The 18,979-nt window shown below is 38.0% G+C and overlaps 1 protein-coding gene across 5 annotated transcripts in view; it reads left to right on the forward strand.

Moving 5' to 3' along the window:
- Positions 1-18,373, forward strand: part of BRINP3 (BMP/retinoic acid inducible neural specific 3) — a 199,492-nt gene extending 181,119 nt beyond the window's left edge. For all 5 annotated transcript variants that reach the window (XM_013099427.5, XM_005009826.6, XM_027462521.3 and 2 more), the window contains one exon: positions 16,993-18,373. In XM_013099427.5, coding sequence (XP_012954881.1) covers positions 16,993-18,109 — 1,117 coding nt within the window. In that variant the 3' untranslated portion in view covers positions 18,110-18,373. The remainder of the gene's footprint in view (positions 1-16,992) is intronic.
- The last annotated feature ends 606 nt before the right edge of the window (positions 18,374-18,979 follow it).

The raw sequence follows: 18,979 nt of genomic DNA on the forward strand, positions 1-18,979 counted from the left end.
GTCCCAAGAGAAGGAGACTGCACAACTCCCCTGGGCAGGCTGTTCCGGTGTTCTGTCACCCTCACTGTGAAAAAGTTTCTCATATTTAAGTGGAACCTCCCATGTTCCATTTTGCACCCATTGCCCCACACCCCTTCTGATTCTCCCCAGGGTGCCATTGTCCTTCTTGGCCACAAGGGCACAGTGCTGGCTCATGGTCATGTCAGTCCTTAACCTATTCCTCATCAACTGAGGCAAACTCCTCCTCCATCCCAACTTCCTCTGGGGCACCAGGCTCATGGGGACAGCCTCCAGCATTATAGACAGAGACAAAGAAGGCATTCAGTAACTCTGCCTTCTCTGTATCTCCTGTCACCAGGGCACCCACCTCATTCATCAGTGGGCCTACTTTGCCTCTAGTATAAATTTTATCTGCAATGTATTTGAAGAAGCCCTTTCTGTTGTCCTTGACCCCTCTTGCAAGGTTTAATTCTAAGGAGGCCTTAGCTTCCCTAGTTGCCTCTCTGCATCCTCTGACAACAGTCTTATATTGATCTCAAGTGGCCAGCCCCTCCTTCCATGATCTGTAGACTCTCCTCTTCCACTTGAGTTTGTTCAGCAGTTCCCTGTTTAACCATGCTGGTCTCCTGTCTCCCTTCCCTGAGTTCCTACCTGTTGGGATGCTCTGATCTTGAGCTTGGAAAAAGCAGTCCTTGAATGCTAACCAACTGTCCTGGACCTCTTTACCTTCTAATACCTTGTCCCATAGGATTTCCCCTAGAAATTGCTTGAAAACACCAAAGTTGGCCCTACTGAAGTCCAGGGTTGTGAGTCTGCTTGGTATTCCGTTCCTGCCATGAGATCCTGCACTCCACCATCTCATGGTCACTGCAACCAAGGCTGCCCTCAACCTTCCCTGCTTCAACCAGACCCTCCTTGTTAGTGAGGACAAAATCCAGTAGTGCTCCTTTCCTAGTTGGCACATCCACCATTAGAATTAATTCCGAGGATGCTATCAGCTGCCTGCAGAAGGCCTCGTCAACTGCCTCATCCCAATCTGGTAGTCTGTAATAGATACCCCAAAAAGTATCCCCCATGCTAACCTGCCCCTTAATTCTCACCCACAGAGTCTCAACTTGCTCCTTATTAGCCCCTGGAGAATACTCAGTACACTGTAGTTGCTCTCTCGCATAAAGAGCAAATCCACCACCTTGCCTTGCTGGCCTGTCTTTCCTGAGAAGGATATAACCATCCATGACCACATTCCAGCCATGTGAGCTATCCCACATGTCTCTGTAAATGGCACCAGATGAAATGGGGAACAATTTTTTATACCCAGCAAACCTTTTCACAATGTAGATAATGTAGGAGCATAACTTTAGCCACTTTTTTTTTTCTTTTTTTTTTTTTCCCTTAATCAAAACATCAAGATAGTTTTTTTTAAGTGAAAAATGGAACAATTATTTTGCTTATCTATAGTAAGTTCTCTAAAGTAACAAACGAAAGAAATACTACACATGCATACAGATATTGTAGAAAATTGCAAATTTAACAACAGATGGCAGGAAATGGAATTTTCTATCTTATCAGGACAATAAAGCAGAAAAAGTTGAGGAAAATTTGCTACAAAAGAGAAAAAAATCTTGCCAAAGGAAAATAGCACAGGTACTGTATTTTGCATTTTTTGTCTATTAAGGACAATCTATTTTTAATTGGAGAGGGCTTCCTTTGCCTGTAAATTTAGTATGCATGCTCATCTAAAAAGTATTTAGAAGTTATTGTCATTGTGAACACAACAGGTGCTGCTCATGCACTAAATTAGATTCACTGCTCAGAGCCTGCAAGCTCTGGTTGTAAAACAGAAGAATCTTGAGTAGCATCTCAAACAACATTTTCACAAATCATTTATATTATAGTGGATCCTAAGTAGGGAAGCTGCATATTTCTAAAGAAAAGCTCAAATACTATTGTTTCAAATGCTCTGAAAAAGTACTTTACAGGAGACTGATATATCCAACATTACTCAACTAATACTAAAGTGGTATGAAATTTGAAAACAGTGAGATATGAACCATTCATGAGCCTTTTGCAGTGCAAATGAATAAAGAACTAGTTGCAGGAAAAGACAAAGAAAAGATAAATCCCAGTGCATTCATTCAATACAGGGAAATCCTAGGTCTAGGGGAACTCCTATATGTTCTCATTTCTAATCATCAGATGTTTTATTTTATTTTGTTGTTGTTGCAATGTTGATAGTTCATAAGGAAAGAAAATGTGAAACAAATTGTAACACGGTAGTAGGTCTGAGTTCATTGTGTTGTGGCCTCATGTGATCCTTAGAGGTACTTCTATGTCCTTGGTATGCTTTGGGGGCAGAAAGTCCTATCCATCAATCATTTCTGATTTATATAAATTTCTGATGAAAAAATCCATCCCCTTCTACCTGACACAAGAACATACTGCTTCCACCCTCCCTTGAGAAAAGGAAGCTCTTTCATATTTGGACTAGTTGTAGAACTAGAATAAGGTATTTCTTAGTGCAATGTAAGTAATATAGATATTCCTCAATATTTTCAATGTTTCTCAAAAACAAAAAATCTTATGAACAATATTTTGTTTATTAGGAATTAATAGCCCACTGATTTTAAGAGGAAACCCAGATCATTGTTATGCATAAGCTGGTCATAACTAACAGTATATTTATGTAAGGTATTGTAACTCTGTATTCCAAATGAATCATATGTTAAAAAAAAAAAAAGAAAAAAAAAAGAATAAAGAAAAAAAAAGAATAAAGAAAAAAGAAAACAACAACAAAAAAAAGCTTTCCAATATTAAAAAGGTGGCAATTTTCCAAACAACAGTATGAGAGCTGATAAAATATCATATTACTTTTTGATACAACACTGTTAAAGCTAAGCTTTTATAGATAGCTTTTTCTTTTTTTGTTCTCTGTTCTTCACCTTGATTTCATTTTATCTGAAGTTTGGTATTTCTGTTTCTGAATTGTAATTCCCTCACTTTAAGTTATGTTTCGTGCTTTAGCAAAGGGCATGGGGATCAGCTACCCAAGCATACTGACAGGATTCAGTCAGTCTTCTGGTTTTTTGCTTTCTCTTCATGTACTTGAGAATTATACTTGACTGTAGGATTACCTGAAGGGTAAGTACCTTATTAGGGGTGGGTGTGAGAGACTGAGTATTGGCATTACAGTCTTTGCTTTTGAAGTCATTCTAGTGAACTTAAGTTTTACGTGTTTAGCAGCATAAGCTGAATACAAATTGGCTAACAAAACATAGTCTTTTTTAATCACAGTGCATATTGTAAAAACAAACAAACAAAAAACACAAAATGTAAACCATATTAAAAAGTTTAAAATTGGAAGCATCTATAAAACAGCCTGCTTGACAGCCATGCTCAAACTCAGTAGGAAATTTTAAGTAGAATCAGTAAGAAAAAGAAAAATCAATTAAACTGCAGATCAGCCTGTACCAAAAATAATAACCCTAGGGCAAGTAAGCAAGACTTTCTTCCAGGGCAATGACAATGAATAAACATTCCCTCCTCTTTTTCTAATGGTTATCTTTACCCTAATATTGTCTTCCTATGGATGTTATGAAATTGTTGCAATCCTCAACCTTTAGGTTATCTTAGAATAGACTGCAGATTATGCCATAGCTCTTCGAAGTTTCAAATTTTCTCATCCATTTCAGTCATCTCAGGGAAATCAAATGGTCTTACAAAACCCACCAACTCTTTTTTTTTTTTTTTTTTTTTTTTTTGGGGGGGGGGGAGCTAATGGTGTAAATATGAAGAGCTTAATAATTAAATTAGATAATAGATAAGCTCTTAATAAATAATTAAAAGCTTAAGTACCCATATGTGGAGAGGTAGTTCATGCAGCAATTCAGATTTGAAATATTGTGAAAAAGATTTGTAATGGTTTCCATGGAAACTAAAAACACACTGGAAGCTGCTAGGTAGTATTAAAAGAATTCAGTCCAGTTACATTTGAATAAATAAGGATCATTTGCAATGTACTGTTTGTAAGTACAGGTAGTATCTTTATATACTTTTAAAATTATGTCACTGAGTTTCAGCCTCTAGTCAGACACACATGTTCTCACAGGGCTAATATTAAACTGGTTGATGTCAATGGTTGATCATGAGTGCTCTGAATTTAAAGGTAGTCTTTTCATCAATGCCTTCATTTTTTGAATGAGTCCATAGTGAGGTAAGGAGATCAAAAAAGTAATAAGCATTCAGATAATAGTAACGCTTGACAACTGTATTGCAGCAAGCTGCACAGGTCATAAAACTCCTGCCAGATATACAACTAACATTAATTTCATGTCTTCCTACAAATGTTTGGCTGCATACAGTTAACTTCAAAAAACAACCAAGTAGGCAAAATTTGAGCAGAGTCTATTTTTCTTTAACTTCCTGGTAATGTCAATTCCAGTTGTTACCAGCTTTATGAAAAACACTGGATTCTGTGTAGATTTGGGCTTTTCTGTCCTTTTGCCAGCAGAGACTGTAATTATTCATCAAGGTGAGAGCGTTTGTGTTAAAGCCTTGCTTAATTTCCCAGTGACAGATCTGCTTGCCTTTGCTGTCAAACAAAAGAACCACAAAATGGTAGCAGCTACAGACAGGTGAAAAGGCATTAATGCATTGAGGGAAAGTGCCATAGTAAGAAGACTGAAAAAGATCCAACCAAATTTTCTCAGCACCTGTAAATGCCCCTTTAATATGAATGTGAAGTCACTTTATCCACCAAAATGCAAATAAAAAAGACCTGGAAACTCACGTGGACAGATTGTGTATTGAATAAACAGAAGAAAAAAAATAAAAGGGTGATATTTATGTCTCAGGACATTAGGGCTATTTTTGTGGCTATTCCTTGTTATTTAGTGGTATTCACTGTGCACAGTAAGAAATCTTCTGCAGGGCAGAGGGAATACTAAAGCTCCAGACGCACAATTCAGCTAGTTGCTCTGCAGTTATCCACCTCAAGTTCTTGTCATCCCCTCACTATATCTCTAAAACCTTTGTGAGCACATCCGACATCCCAGTTCTTTTTCTTTTTGTCTGTTGTGCCACATAGGTTGGAAATTCTTCTATACAAAGTCTCAAGAAAGATTGGCATTTTCTATACTGGTAATGTCTTCATACTTGTTCTGAAGGCACTTTCATTATAAACACGATACAGAGTACAATAATATTTGCAAGGTGCTGAGAATAGACAAAATCCTTTTTGAGATATCTTGGTACAGCTATTATCCTACTAATTACGTATTTAAAAACTGTCATTGTGGAATTCTTTGTTTCATAACCGGATTCACAATCTTAATGTTTAACAATCCTTCCTGATATTAAGTAGTTATAAGTGCAAAGATACTACAGGTGTACAATTTTGTACAGGTTAAGAAAAAATAAATAAAAATCAGCCATTTACTCTGCATATGAGTTTCAAGATTACATCCAAATACGTCAAGCAAAAGACAGCAAGTTGCTCTACATGGCATTTCATTCTGTAATAACTGAGGACAGCACTGAACTTTTCTGCAGCTCGTGCATCAATCTCCCTTCAGGTAACTTTCCAGAAGTAAGAGTACTGCTTGCATTTCTGTATAATTCCATATCAGAAACCACATTTAACAGAACTATTTAACAGTTTTACATAAACATGTAGTACACATGGTTTCTCTGGAGTTCTGTGTCCCTTCTGGGAACAGCATGCTAGTTTCACTAAACAGAAAGAAAAATGATTCTATGAAGCTCTTCTGCATGGGGAGATTTTCTTTCTCCCCTTTGATATTATGGTAAGTATAAACACATAATAATGAGGAAAGAGCAATTCATCAGCATGAGATTGAATATCTAGAAACATAAACAGTTTAGGAGAACTATTATGTTCTTTCTTTGTATCAAAGGTTGTAACTTCAGATTATGATTTATAATTGATAGTACATTCTTCTGAGGTGGAGAGTATTAACATAATCCCACATCTGTGATTTTCTTGAACAGATAACATGATGATGCAGCAAAGAAAACTGCGGACAAAACAGATTGACCTGACCATAGAATTGTAGAATGGTTTGGGTTGGAAGGGACCTTAGAGATCATCTAATTCCACCCAACCTGACACGAACAGGGACACCTTCCACTAGATCAGGTTTCTCAAAGCCCCATCCCAGCCTGGCCTTGAGCATATCCAGGGATGGTGCATCCACAGCTTCTCTGGGCAACCTGTTCCAATGCCTCACAACCCTCATAGTAAAGAATTTCTTCCTTATGTCTAATCCAACTCTTTGAGTCTAAAGCCATTACTCCCTGTCCAAACACTACACTCCCTGATAAAGAGTCCTTCTCCTGCTTTCTTGTAGGAAAACAATTTTTTGTAAAACAAATAAAATCATAGAATCATAGAATATATTGATTTGGAAGGGACCCATGAGGATCTTTAATTCCAATTCTTGATTCCATACTGAGAAACCTATGAGATAAACTGTTTATCTAAGAATATCGTCCAATCATTTATTGAACACTGATAGGCTGGGGGCTGTAACCACTGTACTGGGGAGCCAATGACAAGATCAAAAAGAAAACAAGCAAGCAAAGAAATAAAGAAACAAACACACACACACAAAAACCACAACCATCAAAGCTCCATTAGAAAACGGTGAGATATATCCTAACAACTTTGATTTTTTGGCAGAACTGCAAATTAATGCACAGGAGTTAATGTGGCATGTATAACAAGTATACATTTTGACTTGTTTCTGCCAGAAGAAATTCTGAGGGAACAACAATTCATCCAGTCTTTCTGTCAATTTATATGTTGCATTTGAGTGTTGGTTCTTTTGTTTTTGTTGTTTGTTTGTTTGTTCATTTAAGATAGACAAAAAAGATTATGGTGTAATTACTTGGAATTTATTTATAAGCATTATTACTATACTGTCACCTATTTAGTTTTATACAATATCATTACATTACATATCTCTATATATTGTATGTAATATAAAATTTTATATGTCTATATTATGTACTTGCAACATCTGTCCATTTACGTTAATACTTTCTCTATTTATGATCCTCACACCATTGGCATCTTTGTATTAGAATTATACATTGTTAAACAAAATACAGAAATAATTTCTTTAAAACCAGCATGAAACTATTTTTTTAGACAGCCTCTAAATTTTCTTCAGAACCATAAGGGTGCCTTTGTAATTTATTCAAGCATATTGTGGCAGAAAAACAAATTTCTCTTCTCCTGTAAAGTATATTGTGCCTACATTAAAACTGAGGGCTTGCTCAAAATGTAGTTATTTTATGTTGTTTTCAGTTACTATTAACAAGAGAGAAAAAAAAGCACATTGAACTCCTTTTTTTATTAAAAAAAATAATAATATAATATACATGTATGAGGTATGAATACAGAACTGAGTTTCGTATTCTTTAATTAAAATCATTAATATTTACTGGGAGATTCTTGCTTTGGTGTAATGTGGTTTTTTACTTGGGTGGGTGGCCAAGCTCCACCGCAATCACTGTCATTCCCCCTCCTCAAAGAGGAACAGGGAGAAAGTATGACAAAAAGGGCTCAAGGGTGGAGGACAGGGAGACCGCTCAGCAATTATCATGACAGAAAAACAGACTCAGCATAGGGAGATGGTAAGATTTATTGCCTATTACTAACAAGTTAGAGAAGTGGGAAACAAAGGAAAAAAAAAACAAAAGCAAAACCGTGTTCACCCCACCTGCCTTCTTCCACTTCCTCCCCCTGAGCGGCGCAAGGGAATGGGGGAATGGGGGTTGCGGTCAGTCCATAGCACTTCATCTCTGCTGCTCCTTCTCAGTCACTCTTGTCCCCTGTGCTGTGGGGTTCCCCCGATGGGATGCAGTCCTTACTGAACTGATCCGGCATGGGCTTCACCCAAGCAGCAGCTCTTCCAGAACTGCTCCAGATATGGGTCCGTAGCACGGGGTCCATCCCTCAGGAGAAAACTGCTCCAACCTGGCTCCCCCACAGGCAGCAGCTCCTGCCAGGTCACCTGCTCCTGCATGGGCTCCTCTCCACGGGCTACAGGTCCAGCCCAGAATCTGCTCTGGTGAGGGTCCTCCACAGGACACAGCCTCCGTTGGTGCAGGTCCACCTGCTCCACTGTGGTCTCCTCCACAGGCTGCAGTGTGGAACCCTGCTCCATCATGGTACTCCACGGGCTGCAGGGGGACAGCCTGCTTCACCATGGTCCTCACCACAGGCTGCAGGGGACTTCTGCTCCGGTGCCTGGAGCACCTCTCCCCCTCCTTCTTCACTGACCTTGGCACCTGCAAGGCTGTTTCTCACTCCTCTCACTCTCCCAGCTGCTGTGTGGCACTTTTTTTTTTTTTTTTTTTTCTTTTTTCCCTTTCTTAAATATGCTGTCACAGAGGCACAAAACAACATCGCTTATTGACTCAGCTCTGGTCAGCACTGGGGCCCTTACCTTACGTGGGGCAGGTTCTAGATTCTTCTCACAGGAGCCACCCTTATGGCCCCCTGCTGCCAAAACCTTGCCACGAATTTACAAAGGGAGGATATATATTGATAAAGGAATCCAGTTGGTTTTAGCAGCCCCTACTGTGTCACTTCTTCCTATAAATTAGGAAGTATGCCTAATTAAAATAGATTCAGATAATTTCGGGAAGCCCTGTTCTCATAATTATGTTACAATTGCTTCACTGCTATGTGTAACTTTGGATCAGAAGACACACAAAAATTAGCTATTTTTACACTTACATCTTGCGTCTTACAATGGAATATCTTTAATCTCAAAATACCATTTCATTATTTTATTTTTTCCTTTTTGTAAGCCAATGTTCCTTCCATTTAATTTATTCATTGTTTTATCTATCTTATGGACAGTTGAACACAGAACAAAGAGCTGTCATTGCTCTACCTACATTAACATGAAGCTGTGGGGGAAAGGCAGCAATGGTACAGGGCTACACTGATCATGCTGATTTCAAGATGTAAGCATTCATCTCTACAGAGGGATATTCTTTTTGTTGTCAAATCAATAGGTCAATTGCATGCTAGTGTATGAGTCTCTCCATTGTGTACAGTTTATGTGGAATTATCATGTTCTTATATTATCATGTTCTTATGTTACTTGCCTTTCTATATGTAGTTGGGGGGTCTATCTTCAGTTTGTCCAATTATATACTTGATCTTCCAGTCCCTTTCCTGTAGTATAGGTATCATACACAGGTCTCAAACCAAGCTACCTTTTAGTTCACACATCCTCTTGCTGGAAGCAATTTTAGCATATGGTAATGATATTTCTATATAATTTTCACACATAATTAATATGTTTTCTGTGAACACTAGCATGGGATTTTAGCAAATTTCTAACCAGAAGCTCTTTCTTTCATTTACATGTATATACATTCAGAAAAGTATCATCCTCTTTCTCTACCTCACAATATGCTGTGGGATGAGTATGCAGCTTGTGAAAACCTCAGTTTCACCACAGGCCATGTACCTAGTGCAGATCTTTAGAAGAGCTTTAAAACATCTGGCTCAGGCAGAACCAGCTGTGAAATTATAAGACGTGAACTCAGAACAGCTGCATTGCTCCCATTTATCATCATTTGAAGCTGTCATTGAGAGTATCATTGACATACCTGTAACATCAGCCATAGTCAAATAATTTCAGGCGTGTTTAATGGAGCCGTGTTTGTAGTACTACTTTAATTTTGTAAGGCTCAACAAACAAAACACATTCAGTCTTCTAATCAATCATTCACTGGCCTTCTGGTGACTGTCAGGATAGTAGTTTTTTGGTGATTTCCAGAAGAAAAGCGCATTCACATAAAGGCCATTATCAAATTTAGTAAAAATTAATGTTCCTGTTAAGAATCACAGCAGAGGAACTAAGTACTTGGATTCTTATTTGTCCTTCCCAAGCAGTGATCCCACAAGATCAAGAGTAGGATGTTTTAAGCTTGTATTTGCTCTTGATGTTCCTGTCTTACAGATTTATACTGGACTCAACCTCCAAAAGAGGGAAAAATAGGTAATGGGTATTTTACTGCCTATACACTTTCAGTTAATTTGCTTTACTTAGCATCTGCCTCGCTGAGTACTCATCATCTGCTACTGAACCATCTGATGTACAACAGATGTTAAGCACTTAGTGAGGCAGAGGGGGAGGTAAAAGTGTCATATCATGATTAAGTACTTGCCATAACTGTTATATAAGGTGACCATACTGCTTTGTTCTTATGTTTAATATTACAGTGTATTGAACAAGAGTAAGCTTAAGTTTTGGATTTCAACTTGCAACTGCTATTGTTCAAAGAAATTAATTTTTCTTTTGAAATGTAAAGTTATTGCATAGCCATATATATATATTTTAAAGACATATTAGAATTAAAAATCAGAAAGCACTTCATAAAGAGGCAATGCAGTGCATCTCTCACAGAATTATTTCATCTACAAAAACACTTATGATTGCTATTTTTTGCCATGCTTGTGTAAATGTGGGATTACATGGCAGGCTTTATTTGCTCTGTAAATATTCTAGCTGAAAGCATGGTAGACAACTGCTTAGTTCATCCTGTGCAACATAAAGTTCACCCACAAAAGATACTGGTGATCCAGCAACAGCCCGATTTTCTTCTGATATAGTAGGAAAAGGGTTAACTGTGAGAAGGTAGAATTTACTCTTTCAGTTGGCTGGACCTGTTGTTAAACTATAAATAATTAGAAATCTATTTCCCACTAAATTTTAAGACTTGTGAAAGATTTCTGGAATACTGTCACACACAAGTAAATATATTAATTAAATAGGGTTGGATATAAATGTTTGTCCACAAAAGAGATTTGTGGTTCAGGTGACTAGAAATTCTTTGCAGTCAAAGTGGAAGGGCAGTTGATGGGTTTTAACTAAAGGGTACATGTATGTGGTTTATAGTTGTATGTGTTTTGTGTGAGTTACCTGGTTCAGTGTCCTACACTGTGTAAGCAGAGGGTTGATGGTCTATTTCCTAGTAAGACAACAGGTATTCTGCTATCAGAAAAATCAATGATATTTATGTTTACATAGAAATTCCAGCCTAGAATATGCACTTCTTTTGTATTTTTTTGTTGGTTTTTGAATGGTTAATTTCCATAACTCTATATTAATCAACAAAAAAGTTACAGAATAATTTGGAGGAATTTTGGGGAGCATTGTGTAATTTGATAAAAGGTGTCTTACACTACAATTAATTTATTTCTCTAAATTAAATATTACTTTAATTTAGAAGTAATTATTATGATGTCAAGTAATTATGATGTCAAGTATACTATTCATTAAAATAGCTTTTGATAATTGCTTATCGTATAGCATTATATGATCTTGAAAGCACAGATATTTCGAGCAACACATTTTGTTTCAAAGCTCATTGAAGTAAATAATATTTCACTAGGTTTGGAACACAAAAGTTCTACAGCTCAAGGTCTGCAAAAACAAACACATTAGGCTAGTAAATGTAATTTTCCAAATGAAATAATATTGCTTATAATCTTATTGAAAGGATAATTAAAAAGCCCTTTCAGCTTTCCCCCAGATACTTATTGTCTTAATTTATTTCTTAATTAATAAGTAAGTAGCAACTGCTCAAGACAAGTAGCCTCTTAGTCACTAGTTACCCATTAAGACAAGGAGAATATAACTGATTAAATAGAACCAATTAAAGGTAAAAGGACACAGGCAGTGTCCAGAATGATGTGATGAATGAAGGGATGTACTGAAAATTTAGTCATAGAATCATAGAATCAGAAAATGGCTTGGGTTGGAAGGCACCTTAAAAATAATTGAGTTCCAACCCCCTGCCACAGACAGGGATGCCACACACTGGATCAGGTTGCCCAGGGCTTCGTCCAACCTAGTCTTGAACACCTCCAGGGATGGGACATCCACAGCTTCTCTGGGCAACCTGTTCCAGTTCTTCACCATCTTCTGAGTGAAGAATTTCCTCCTAACCTCTAATCTAAATCTCCCCTCTTTTAGTTTAAAACCATTCCCCTTTGTCCTATCATCTGCCCAAGAAAAAACAAAAACACAAAACAACCACAAAACAAACAAACAATCAAACAAAAAAAACCCTTTGCTCTCCACCTTTTTTATAAGCCCCCTGAAGTATTGAAAAGCTGCAACAAAGTCTCCCTGGAACCTTCTCTTCTCCAGGCTGAACATCCCCAACTCTCTCAGCCCCTCTTCATCAGATAGGTGCTCCAGCCCCATGATAATCTTTGTGGCGCTCCTCTGGACCTGTTCTAACATATCCATGTCCTTCTTGTTCTGGGGGCTTCAAACCTGGACTCAGTAGTCCAAGTGGGGACTCACAAGAGCAGAGTAGAGCGGGACAATCCCCTCCTTCCAGTGGTGGCCACTCCTCTGTTGATGCACCCCAGGATGCAATTGGCCTTCTGGGCTGCAATTGTTCACTGTTGGCTCATGTCAAGCTTTTTGTCCACCAAAACCCACAAATCCTTCTCTGCAGGGCTGCTTTCAATGAGTTCTCCCAGTCTGTACTCTTATCTGGGATTGCCCCGACCCAGATGAATTAGAAGTGGTACATTCAAGACTTCATAGTGTATCTAGACAACCAAGAACAAGCTCAGTCACCTAACTTAGAAAAATAAAGAATAATTAGATCTCATGTACTAGAAAAGGGAAATCTAACTAATGGCATCAAGTAATAGCCGATACTAGTTGAATCTTAGGTGAAGAAAATAATCTAGAAGAAAGTAAGATTTTGTTTGTCTCGTGCTATATGCACCAAGCTTCAAAAAAATATTCCTGCACTATACTGTTGTCTGGAGGCAATGGCAAGATCTGAGCAAGAAAAATGGATCCCATTAAAATCCTGAAAGATATCTAGTAAATGTATTTTGATTTTCCTTACAAGGCTGTTTATTTTAATTATGTTTTCAGAACTATCTGTCATAATATAGATGTAATTACTGACTTGTAGTCAGTCATTTGTGTAAAATTTTCAGTCAACCTGTGGCTGAGGTCCTTGTGGAGGATATTCAACAGCTCAATGGTCCTCAAATTCTGGTGTTAGCATAGATTGGACTTGTGTAATGAGCTTACAGAGGCAGCAAAATTTTCTATTTGGACAGTAAATATCAGGGGTTAATATATCACTCGGGAAGGCAAGCTCTTTTTGTCCTTAAGTATTAGAGACTCAATCTACATCTGTTGGCTATAGCACTGAAGAAAGGCAGCACCTTAAATCTCAGAGCTGCAGACAACTTAATTGTTCAGCTGTGTAATTTTATGCAGATTTTTTGACTGCTTCTTCTATCCTTTAACAGAAAAAGAAGAAAGGTAGGCTTTTTAAAAATAAAAAGAACAAGAAAGTGTCATTAAGGATTTTACTTGTCATAATAACAGAAACAGTAGATTATATCATTACTAAGGAAAAAAAAATTCTAAAGACTGTGTGACTGGAGATGTAAACTACCCAAGTCAAATCACCCTTCAACCTGTCAATTAATTTTATTAATTTAAATAACCTTAATCCAGCAATTGAAAATCCTCCTCTTCCAACAGTGTCATGTTTATCAATAGGTCTCCCTCCTTCCATCACCTCTGTGCACCAAAAGAATTTGTTCCCTGCTCTCTTAACTCCATTCTTTGTCAATCTGCAATAATTCTGCAGACTCTCTTTCTGTCTGGCTCACCATGCATTCCAGATACTTGTCCAATCTAACCTTCCCAGATGTATCCACAGGAGGAGACATCCTCCTTTATTCACCCCCCCCCCCCCCCCCCCAAAGTCTTTTATATAAAAATGGGGGCTGAGCAACCAGGATAAGACAAACTGGACATCTTTACTCACTGCCTTCTAGTTACTTACTCAGTTTCCTAGCAAACTGTGGACTAGCACATCCCAAAACTTTTCACACACATGTATTATATACATTTTTTAGTATACACATTTGATACAGAACATTTTTTCCAGAGTCAATTAATACCTGTATAAGAGTAGACAGTATCTGACTTTAACTAGTGTGAAAGCCTCATATTCTTCCTGTTTTCTTCCTGTGTGTTTTTTTTTTTTTTTTTTCCTGCAGAACACTAACAGTGATATTTGTTGTTTATACTGAAAATTACCATGAAGAACATTATTTGAACTATTTCAAAGTAGCAATATAATATAATAAGCTGGAATCCTATGCACTACATCTAAGAGGAAGAAGGGGTAAATGAAACATAACACCTTAAATCTTAAAGATCATCTTAAAGCTGCAAATTTTCTCCCTTTCCCCATGTGGTGGCTTGATCTTGGCTGGGTGCAAGATGCCCACCCAGCTACTCTCTCACTCCCCCTCTTCAACAGGAGGCAGCAGAAAAATCAAATGAAAAAGCTCATGAGAACAGGGAGATCACTTACCCATTATAGTCACAGACCCAACTTGGGGAAAATTAATTTAATTTCCTGCCAAGCAAAAGAGACTTAAATAGTAGGAAACAACAACAACAACAACAACAAGTAAAACACACATCTCCCCCCACCCCCATTTTCCCTGGCTCTACTCCACTCCTTCACTCCCAACTCCTCTACCTCCTCCTGCCCCAGGCAGTGATGGAGGGTGGTGAGCAAGGGGCTACAATCAGTCCATACAGCTCCTCTTTGCCACTCCTTCCGCTCACACTTTGCTCCTGCTCCAGTGTAGGTCCTTCCCACAGGCTGCAGCTCTTTAGGGTAGACCCGCTCTGTCATGGGGTCTTCTGCACCGGTTGGAGGGGAATCTACTCCAGCACCTTGAGCACCTCTTCCCCCTCCTTTATCACACTTTCCTCCCCCTCCTTTATCACACTTTTCTACCTCAGTCTGGTAGAAAGCATTTTGCCCTTTCTTAAATGTTTTCTTAGAGGTGCCAGCATCTTTACTGACAGACTCGGCTACGGCTACAGTGGGGCTGTTGTGAAGCTGGCTGGAATTTCTGTGTCTGGACTAAGGCAGCCCCTGATCTCTTCTCACAAAGGCTGCCCTTACTCCCCCTTCTCCACTGCCATAACCGTGCCACTGACATCCAGTATACCTTAATAAAGTACTATTCAGAAATCTAGCTTAAAAATATCTGAAGTCAAGCTCCAAAATTCATAGCTGGAATACAGTTGAAAGATAACACTGCCTGGGCTCTGGGCCAGTAGAAATGGTCTTTGTTGAACCTCCAAGCCATATAGAAATGTCTTGTCCATACTAGCACAATGCAAAATCCAAGCTGCTAATCTCTGCTGAGAAACTAATGTAGTTACCTGCCTTTGTTTAACCTTGGAGCTCAGGCACAGTGAGTTTTCATTTGACCAGAATATATCATGCAAATGTATCCTTAGATACAACAACCTACACAACATATAGTGATGCCAGGGCAAGCTCAGTAGATACAGATTACTGTCAAAGCAAGTACACAGTAACTTCCCATTCTACCTGGGAAAGCTGTAGTTTTAATGTACTACTCAGTTTTGGAGTAACATTTATATTGTGACAGTGGATTTATTTGTAGGATGGATGTTCTAGTTTTATTCAGGAAAGGAAGATATAAACTTTCCAAACATATTTTTCCTTAATGTTGACTTTCAACTAAGTATAGAGAAACAAGTTGTTTAGGCATTCATGTCACGAGTGTTATTGTATATACTTATACCTCCATAAAACATTGATAGACAATATATAAAAAAGAAACAGAAAAGAGGTGAAAAAAAATACTAGAACCTCCCAAAACAAAAGAAAACCACAACATTAAAAACAGAGAGTCACCAGAGTGTAAAATGATGTAATATTACTGGTTTTTATTTTCATGTTTCCAAAAAATTTTACTTTTAGTATTTACTTTTAGTATTTACACTAGAGTTGGGAAAAAAAATCATTAAGATTTTTGAACTATCCAATGCTTGAGATAAATTCAGGTATAACAGAAAATGTAAGTTAGTAAATGAGGCTCTCGCTCCGAAGCAGTGCAATTGAAACAGAAGAACTGTACAACCATCATCATTGCCATCTTCATCATGGCAACAATAAAACTGACTCTGCAGCAGACAAAACAGGTCCTTTAAGCTGTGCACTTGTAGGATTACTAAGAAGGACTTATAAAAGGAGATAATTTTTCTCTTGACTATGTCCATATAACTATGCTCACATTTTCTTTCTGCTAGCAACTGTACCTTATCAGCTAAATTATTGGTTTCGGTATCTGTTTTCACAGTGTAATTTAGGACATAAACTGTTGTTTCTAGTGGAACTGAACTGAAATGACAAGAAAAAGATAAGTGATCATTCAATTTCATCTCAGAACATGAAAATTAAACACAGCTTGGTCATCTGTGGCTTCCCATAGAGATATTGTTCTGTTCATTCAGAGAGTTAAGACTGAATCTGTTTTAGTGGGGTGCGGGATCCTCTTTGCTATTCCAGGTAAGAATTTTGGTCATTCTGTAACTCATTGTCTATAAATCAGGATGGTTACAGCTAGTAACAAGAAAGTGTGCAAGCTTAGAAAAATCTTCAAAAGAAAAACAGAGAGGTGGTACAAAGTCACATACACACAGATATATACAAAGCATGTCCCTGTGCAAAGAGTACGAGGAAAAAAATCTCAAGTGTATAGGATTTCAAGATGTTAATCTGAAGACAATTACAAAAAAACAGCTCTTTGATAGGCTTTCTTGACAGAGATAGAGAGAAAAAAAGTAAATGAACCAAACGTTCCTGTTGTGTGATCTTATAAGGAAAGTTCTCTATCATTGTTAAAAGGTGATTTAGACATGTATTTATCTGACAGCAGATGCTGTCATCTGACTTTAGGTATGTTTATAGTGCCTTAATCTGCTGTTAAAAACAGCTTTATCTTTCCTTTTTTTTTTTTTTTTTTTTTTTTTTTTTTCCTGATAAAAAAATTACAAGGTTGTACTTATTGTGTTTGTGTCTCAGTTTGAGCTAAAATATATTATTTTAATGTTGCAGATCTTCCAACTATTGGCTCAACCGCATCCAGTCCTTTCTCTACTGCAATGAAAATGGCCTCCTGGGGAGCTTTTCTGAAGAGACTCACACATGCACCTGCCCTAATGATCAAGTTGCCTGCCATGGGTTCCTTCCCTGCACAATTGGAGATGGTTCTGCATGTTTGAGCTGTGCTCCTGACAACCGCACACGTTGTGGGAGCTGCAATGCTGGATACATGCTAAGCCAAGGGATTTGCAAGCCTGAAGTGGCAGAATCAACAGAACACTACATTGGGTTCGAGACTGATCTTCAAGACTTGGAAATGAAGTATTTACTGCAGAAGACAGATCGGAGAATTGAGGTCCATGCAATTTTCATCAGCAACGACATGCGCCTCAACAGCTGGTTTGATCCTTCCTGGCGCAAGCGGATGCTCCTTACCCTTAAGAGTAACAAGTACAAATCTAGCCTGGTTCATATGATACTAGGCCTCTCTCTTCAAATCTGCCTAACTAAAAACAGCACCTTAGAGCCTGTTCTTGCTGTTTACATCAACCCTTTTGGGGGCAGCCACTCTGAGAGCTGGTTTATGCCTGTGAATGAAAATAATTTCCCAGACTGGGAGCGGACTAAGCTGGACTTACCCCTTCAGTGTTATAACTGGACACTGACTCTGGGCAACAAATGGAAGACATTTTTTGAGACAGTACACATCTATCTGAGGAGTCGAATAAAGTCAAATGGTCCAAATGGCAATGAGAGCATCTACTATGAACCCCTGGAATTTATTGATCCCTCAAGAAATCTGGGCTACATGAAAATCAATAACATCCAAGTGTTTGGCTACAGCATGCACTTTGACCCAGAAGCAATTCGAGACTTGATTTTGCAGCTGGACTACCCCTATACTCAGGGATCACAGGACTCGGCACTTTTGCAGCTGTTAGAGATACGTGATCGTGTAAATAAACTCTCTCCACCTGGTCAACGTCGTCTAGACCTCTTCTCTTGCTTGCTCCGTCATAGACTCAAACTGTCTACCAGTGAAGTGGTGAGGATTCAATCTGCTTTGCAGGCATTTAATGCCAAATTGCCAAACACAGTGGATTATGACACAACCAAATTATGTAGTTAACCATAAATGTGAAGCACAACACAAAACCTTGAAGGAGTTTTTACAGTGCTTTTGTGGAACAGTTTATGTTTGGAAGAGTAAATTTAAATTGTCTTCTCAATATCTGTCTTATATCAGTCAATACTGTTGGATGGCAATTTACACACATGAACTTGCTGACAATGAATATATTATACCTGCAGTTTTGGTTTATGAATGAAATAAATACTGACACCAGTCTAGAAGACATTCTACTTTTTACAATAAATTTCATTTGTAATTTTATATGTTCCGTGCCAATGCTTTTGTGCATTACATCCTTTAGAGGGAACATAGAAGGATACCAATAAAATTTTGTAGCTGAACAGTTATTAAAAAGAAACGCTGTGGGATTCTTTCTTCTTACACAAAAGTAGTAACCTTGATATACTTTTGTGTGTTGAACACGGGTTGTAGGTAAATAAAAGATAGTGACTTATGGTTTTAAAAGAAACCACAGAAAAGTCAAAACTATGGAATATTATATTATTAGGATATGAATCTAAATGTTCATGCTGAGCTGACATGACAACTGTAGTGATGCTTTATTTGCTACACTTCTGAGACTTGAAAAGGTTTCAAGTTGCTTAACATGACATACAGACTCCCAGAGTGGCAATATTGAGGGTTTTAGGATGGTCAGGATGTTAGTTAGTATTGTGAGATGCACAGTAATAAAAGGTTGCATTAGCTCAATAGCAGACAGGTGAGAGCCTGCCTGTGAAATTGATATTACTCACCTACAAGAGACAATCATTTCCAGAAAAAGACCTGTTCAGAAGTCTCCATAATCCTTTGCTTTGACTATGTGTTTTGTATAGTTCTGGAAAGAAGAAATAGTAAACCCTATGT

This window comes from Anas platyrhynchos, chromosome 8, assembly GCF_047663525.1.
Source record: "Anas platyrhynchos isolate ZD024472 breed Pekin duck chromosome 8, IASCAAS_PekinDuck_T2T, whole genome shotgun sequence".
Lineage (NCBI taxonomy): Eukaryota > Metazoa > Chordata > Aves > Anseriformes > Anatidae > Anas > Anas platyrhynchos.